At 34.4% G+C, this 7,672-nt stretch overlaps 1 protein-coding gene across 1 annotated transcript; it reads right to left on the reverse strand.

Annotated features, from left to right (window-relative positions):
- LOC109727449 lies at positions 3,802-7,254 on the reverse strand. Its single transcript, XM_020257583.1, has 4 exons — positions 6,856-7,254; positions 5,080-5,182; positions 4,564-4,725; positions 3,802-4,197 (listed from the first exon to the last, which is right to left on the reverse strand). Exons 1-4 carry the CDS (start codon positions 7,143-7,145, stop codon positions 4,048-4,050), a joined length of 705 nt encoding a protein of 234 aa, XP_020113172.1. The 5' UTR covers positions 7,146-7,254; the 3' UTR covers positions 3,802-4,047.

A 7,672-nucleotide genomic window follows, 5' to 3' on the forward strand; every position in this document is an offset into this window, starting at 1 on the left:
TCTTACTTTTCTCCTTTAATCTTAAAGAACATGAGGGATCCTAATTGCGTGATTTTTGAAATTGGATCTCGAGAGTTTTCAAAATCAAATTTATTTGATTTCTTTTTTCACTGCGTTTTTACTGTACGCAATTTTCTAACAAACTTATATTAGATGATAAATATTTTTGAAATCAAAACTTAATTAAACATATATGACCTACAAAGTTAATAATTTAAATTCTACTTCATGATATAGATTTTAAAATAATTTTAAAATAAAAAATGACAAAAAAAAAGAGTCGAAGAAATAAAAAAAAATACAGATAAAAAAATTTAAGATGAAACAACAGCTACTACAGTAAAAATTTAAGAAGCATTTAAAAAAAAAACTATAAGAAGAATTATATTTATAGCATTTAAAAAACACTATAAGAAGCATTTAAAAAAAAACTACAGTAAAAATTTAAGATAATTAATATATTTAAATTAATTATTAATAATAATTATAAATAATAATAATTATTAATAATTAATTATAAATAATAAATCAATAATAATAGCTATGTTCAATGAATATTATTATATAATTAATAAATAATAAATTAATAATACTATCGATTATCTATTATTAAGGATAATAATTATTAAATTTATTATTAAATAATAATAAATATCATTAATTATTAAATATTTAATTATAAATAATAAATTAATTATAATAATTATCTAATTATTATTAATTAATTATAAATAATAAATTAATTAATTATTTAATTATTAAAGTAATAAATAATAATTTAAATATATTAATTAGATTAATTAATAACTTACTGCCATTAAAATTAAATTTAGATTTTAATTAACCTTGTTCTCATCAAGAAACAAGCTTGTTCTAGAAAAATGGTGGAACGGTAGTTCTAGCCTTATACCAGCTTGTTCTTGAAACTCTGGAATTACTGTTCCCGGGTATCAAACATCACGTTTGGGAACAAAGGGGGGAACAAGGGCTTATTCCCCCCTTGTTCCCGAACCAAACGCTACAAGAGAATATCTAATGTTAGATACACCAACCATGTTGTGTTGTAGCACTTAGTATGTCCTTTAAACTAATCGAATATCTAGTATTAGAATACTATTGATAACACCAAGTCATTGGTGCTATTAGGTTTTCGGTTCTTGGATGAAGGAATGTGCGGTTAGGATGATAGTGATCTCCTAGGGCTGAGTAGGTGGTTGGTTAAATGGGTATTGCATTGTTATCCCCTGAACTTTTGGCGAAGTTTTACTTTACCCCTTGAACTTCTAAAATTGACATCTAACCCCCTAAACTCTAATATTTCGTTCATGTTACCCCTTCCGTCAGTTTTTCGTCAAGCTCCGTTAACCGGAAACTGACGGAAGGGATAAAACGAATGAAATATTAGAGTTTAGGGTGTTAGATGTCTATTTTAGGAGTCTGGGGAGTTAAGTGAAACTCACCAAAAGTTTAGGGGGTAACAATACAATTTATCCAAATTTGTACTATAAATTATTTTTATATTTTTATATTAAAAATTTCTAATTGGCTGAAATGAAATAAAAAAATTTTATTTAAGTATATTTTATAGAACAATGCTTCTAAAGATAAAAGGGACAAACGAGTACTACAGAAAATTAACTAATAATTAAAATCTCTATATCTGAGTGAGGACACCTATTGTAAATCAACCATATTAGCGAGTACACCAGGATAGTAGAGTGTTCGAGCATCGTAGGTAGTTAGTATTGCTATTTTTTTATCTTTAAGCCACTCTAATTTATTTTTTTCACTTTTATTTTATTACAATAAAATGTAGGATAAATCATGATATGATTTATTTTAGGATTAAAAATATATATAAATTCAAAATCAAACATGATCACTAACTTGAGGATTAATAGTCAATCCATAAATAACATATTATAATAAAATAATTTATAGTCAAGAGTCCCTTACGAAGTAAATTGGACTACCACCTTCTGAACGTTTGGCGAGTTTCACTTAACCCCCAAACTCCTAAAATAGACATCTAACACTTTAAACTCTAATATTTCATTCGTTTTACCCCTTCCGTCAGTTTCCGATTAACGGAGCTTAACGGAAAACTGACGGAAGGGGTAACATGAACGAAATATTAGAGTTTAGGGGGCTAGATGTCCATTTTAGGAGTTCGAGGGGTAAAGTGAAACTTCGCCAAAAGTTCAGGGGGTAACAGTGCAATTTACCCTTGGTTAAATAGTATGATCTAACGGGTGGAAATGATTAAAGGGGTAGATCTTCGTAGTACCAAGCGCTCAGTTGTATTGATAGTATAGTAGCTGAACTCTCTCTCTCTCTCTCTCTCTCTCTCTCTCTCTCTCTCTCTCTCTCTATATATATATATATATATATATATATATATAGAGAGAGAGAGAGAGAGAGAGAGTTGAGTTGGAATGCTATCGATAGCAAACTGACTCCGTTGCCACTCATTTGTTTTCGATGATGAAACCTCCAAATTGACGATCGGCACCATTGAACATGATCTATACTACTTGAAACATTAAGAAATCAAATTTCATTCTTTTCCGATATTGTTCTCCTGTCCATCAAGTGGACACAAAATGAACGATTGAAAATGAATATTCTTTAAAAAGTGATGATAGGAATTTTGTAATCAAGATTGAGAGTATAAATCTTGTTCTAAATAGTTTAAAGAGTTTTCTAACCAAAATTTAATTGATTTAGATATCTTTATACCGTTAAATAAGAAAACGCCTCATATTGATCATTAAAATTATAAATTTTAAACTCTTTGATCATTAGGTCAATGATATCGAAAAAATTTAAAATTAATTTTTAGATACTTCAAGTGGTATAGATCATGTTCAACGATGCCAATCGTTGATTTGGCAGCTCCATCATCGAAAATAAATGGGTCGCAACGTAGTCCATTTGCTACCGATAACATTCCAGTTCAACTCTATATATATATATTATAATATTATATTTATAAATATATGAGTATTTCTCTCAAAAGTTTCTTGGATAGTTGTACTGCCCCGTACTAACTACTTCTAATTATGAGAAACGTTGGCAAAGACATAAATAATGGATTGGGTATGTTTATCCAAATAACTTGATTCTTAATATTTTAGTGCGATGTGATAATGTTATTTAATCCACCACCTCAAGCAAACTAAAATATTTAAGGGTTCTAGGCCTCTAATTATCTCAGTTGGTCTAAGTCATTTAGTAGTGCATATTTTTTTTCCTTCAAAACTTATGGATGCAATTAGAGTAGTATAATGTTGGTTTGTATTTTAATTTTGCATGTTAATAAATGTCCTCAAAGCCCTCATTGAGAAACAGTAAGGTATTAAGCTACATTATATTAGGAGGCTGATAGTAATTCATTAGGGGACATTTTAATGGATAAAATTGTAAATACAGTATAATTAGAAATACATGCGATTAAAAAATGTAGCAACCATCGCTAAACTTAGTTATTCAGATGAATAATAGAAAGTGTTGTAGGTAACGATTTATTTGATTGCCTGCACTTGGAAACCGCATTTACAAATTTTATTATTTCATTTATGCGATGGTAAGATTACATCTAACATGAAAGAAAGGGTTTTTTTTTTTTTTTTACTCTCTTCTTTTCTACAGTTAGAACTGCAATCAATTTGGGCATAATTTCAACTACTGTAGTTGAGTCTTTTGGTGCAATTCTAACTACAATAATCAGATTCTAGTGCACCAAATTTTATACTACATTTGAATCTACATATAGATAAAACTGCAACACAGCTGAACAGATGCAACCAAAAAGTGCTTCTTCCAGATAATAGATTGAGCACATATTATATGCATTTCTTACTACAAAATAGGTGCTATTCACAACTGTCACATTAAAACCCTGTAGAACAGGAATTGTTTCAGATCGAGACAGAGGACAAATTTTACAAATTTAAGCATCTTCTAAGAACACGAAACTTCAGCTTACAGTCAGGAAACTGAACCTTACATAACATAACACAGATAGCCGCTTACAGAGGGAGAAAATCACAGCTCTGCTCTTCCACTTTGCGTCTCCAGCAGCGGTTCGAGGATGCCTTCCCATGTATCGTAGTCGAGAGGCGAGCCAGCATCCGGCAAGACGAATCCATTTACGAAGAAGAACGGCGCACCACTCACCCCTCTCGAGCAGCCATACTAGATAAGCGAATATATGTAATCAGCGTCAAAAGTGAACAAAATAAAATAAAATGAAACTTAGATACATGCATGCATAACCCTGTAATATTATCTATTTACATCTGAGTTCCGCATATGCCGTTCAGCAACTTAATTTCTCACGTATAAACACCCTTGTGCTTGCTAAAATGGCCCCTTTTCTATACAAAACCGACTTCGCCAATGAAAACGATGATTCCCCAACTTGTTAGATAAGGATGCTTCTCTAAAAGGTAAAAATCTAGCTATATATGTAAAAAGATGTTTTAGCTGGGGGTTATGTATGTAAAAGCTGTAAAATGAAGGGTACTTCTTAAATCACCAAATAGTGGAACTAAAACTCACCTTGAAGGAAACTCTTGCAGCTTGATCTGTTGCTGAATCTTGAAATCCTGATAAAAAATCAGCCAATAGCGAGTTCCCGACAGCCCTAACTGCGAGCTTCGAAATATCCTCTGTTATGGCAGCTCTCGACATGTTTGTAGTTGGTCCATTGTAATAGTTTTCCTGCTTAACGAACAAGTTTCAACTATGAGAATTCTAAAAGTAGAAGTAACAAGAAACCAACTCAAACACCTACATACATACTGCAAAAGATAAATAGAGAAACCAATAAGTTCTGTGATCTTCGTAGGAAAAGTAGTTTTTACTGGTTCTCTCTAAGAAAAAATAGCACTGATATCATGCCAATAGCATGCAGGTCGTGCCCATATATGCTCGTATGTGGCATGGCACGACACCTTGCTGTGCCAACCAGTGCAACCCAGTGCCTTTGGATTTAAATCAATCAATGCAATCAAGAAATGGAAATATGACACCCCACGAAGAAGTTAATTTCACATAAAATGAAATCCTTCAGACCTGATTCTTGAAAAACAGCTCCAGCAAGGGATAGACTGAGGATGCATTCAGCTTCTTTGCTATATAAAGAGCACGGCAAGCAAGGAAAGCATTATTGTGGTAGCTGCAATGTCAGGAATCACTAAAGGTAGTAAACATCTTCAGAGTATTTCGAGTATTCAAGAACATAATGAAAAGGATTTATTAAGATTCACAGTGCAAGACATACGAAGCTTACTCAGTCCTATATGATCATTCTTTACATCCATAGGTTTCAAGAAACTTCTGGTTTATAAAATTAGAGATCGTGAAAATGAATTCACCCCATTTCCTCATTTTTCGTCCTTTTTTAATCTGATGATTGGAATAAGACAAATGAAAATGTTCAGCATACTACTTTCAGAAGGACAGAAACTTGATTGTGCATCAGGTTAATTAAAGGTTATTCGCAAGTAACTGATGCACTTTATCTGCTCTAGGGAATGGCCAAACCAACAACCTCTTTTTACGCAGATTTCAGCCCTACTATCTGCCATGCATATCCACACCTATGATCCTTCATTGTAGTTAAAACCATTTTCATCTATCTTTCTCAAACAAAGTGAGCTAGACTAAGAAAAAAAAACCTTTAAATTGTCTATTGAAGAAGTGCAGAGCGAGGGGTGTGAGAGTGAAGAACTGCCTATTTTGATGGATCTTTTAAGGAAATGGAGGGACTTTGCACAGTTCCTCCTATTTGCTAGATATCACTCTAAACAGGACATCAAAGATAGCACGCACGGCACTGGAACAAATCTTTCAATATCAAGCCTGAGAAATTGACTTTCACATCAATCGTAAGATATTCATGCACTTGGCATCACCAGAAAACAAAGCCCTAAATCTGAAAAAGAGAACTGCAGCCAATTGTTAACTAAGCATTAAAACAGCAATCAACATATTCATCTGTGGAGTAACAAAACGTATACAATAATATTATCAACCATGCATTTGAAATACTGAATATCGTCATTAACCGCATAGCTACCGGCCATTGGTATGCGCCACATATGCAGAGATATAGAAAATTGTATAATTTGGTTGTAAGCATAGCATTACTACTCTTCTATGCCTATTATCAAGAAATATTGAGTAAATAAATTACGCCCTTGCTCCACAAATTTTGAGGAAGTTTCAATTTGGTCGCCCTGAAATTTGATAAGTATTCCCACTCTCTACTACCTTCAAAGCAAAGTTGAGTGATGGCAAAGCTGATATGGTCGCCACGTGAACATTACCGTCTCTCAACTTAATGCTGACGTTACTGTCGCGCGAGTCGTGCTGTTACTCAAACTAATGGTATGTAACAAAAGGGTTTCGTTGATTCGCATTATTGCATATCGAAGTTCATGGTATTGCTTGTCGACTCTAAAAAAACCACACAGAAGAATGCGAAACATTCCGAAAAGTTCGCAAACTATCAACTTTCCCAGAAGTCCTTGTACTATCATCATAAGTGCTCAAAGATTTTGGTCAGATACTAGTATCACTACTCCATGAGTATAACACTAGGAAAGGAACATGATTTTCACTAGTTATAACTAGAAAAAGCTAGTGCGTGTTGAGTCAATTACTAAATCCCTTTCCTACTGATTCCAATGCCAAACACTATACGAAATCACTTCTTTCTCTAATCTCCACGGCAAGTAATCCTCTCTCCGCACTTTTGCGCACCCCAATCGAGCATAAACCACTTGAATTTACCAACACACACGATCCACAAAACCCTAATGAACCATCATCGCATCGAATACTCACGGGAGGGGGAAGGGGTGGACGATGAGGGAGACGCGAGGGGCGAAGCGCTCGATCGCCCGCTTCAGCGGGGGCCACGAGTCTCGGCTATCGGGGCAGAGCGGGTCGAAGAACGCCTCCACGACCACGGAGTCGTCCCACGCCGCGGCGCCTCCGTAGGTGAACCCGTCGTACCTGCGCGGGATCGAGGTTTGGCCATGGGAGGTCCCCAGGACGACGACAACGACGACGACGACGACGACGAAGGGTAGGAAACGGAGAGGGAGAGGAGAGAGGGGTGTAGCTCTCGCCATGGATATTGCGACGAAGCTTCTCTCTTTTCTCTTCGTGCTTCGGAGGGATCGGGGCGCCGGGGAGGAGGAGGAGGAGGAGAAGGAGAAGCGCGACGAAACAATTAATGCCTAGAACTAGTGTACCACGTCATCCATAGACCGACCAGTGAGTTTACTTTTTCGCCTATAACTGTAATCCACACCGTCCGATTTTTTTTTTTCTTTTTTGATTTTTTGACGGTTGGATTCGGTCCCCATCTCTTATATACTTCTAATAAGAGTGCGATCTAGGTTCATCGAATGTGGCCGCTATTTTATTTGACTAGGTTCAATGTCCTGAATTATTCTCTATTTTAAAAATAAAATTGCTATGTTTTTTACACTTTTCAAAAAAAAAAAAAAGGTAATCTTATAACCTTGGCTAGAGCATTACATTACATAATTCATTAAATTTAGGGACTAAGTTTGACAAAATTTTTAGTAAATTTAATTTCTTTTAATAAAAAAATTTCTCATAAAATCGGGTTTGTGTTGGGTCCATTTTTAGA

Source organism: Ananas comosus, linkage group 22 (genome assembly GCF_001540865.1).
Source record: "Ananas comosus cultivar F153 linkage group 22, ASM154086v1, whole genome shotgun sequence".
Classification (NCBI taxonomy): Eukaryota; Viridiplantae; Streptophyta; class Magnoliopsida; order Poales; family Bromeliaceae; genus Ananas; species Ananas comosus.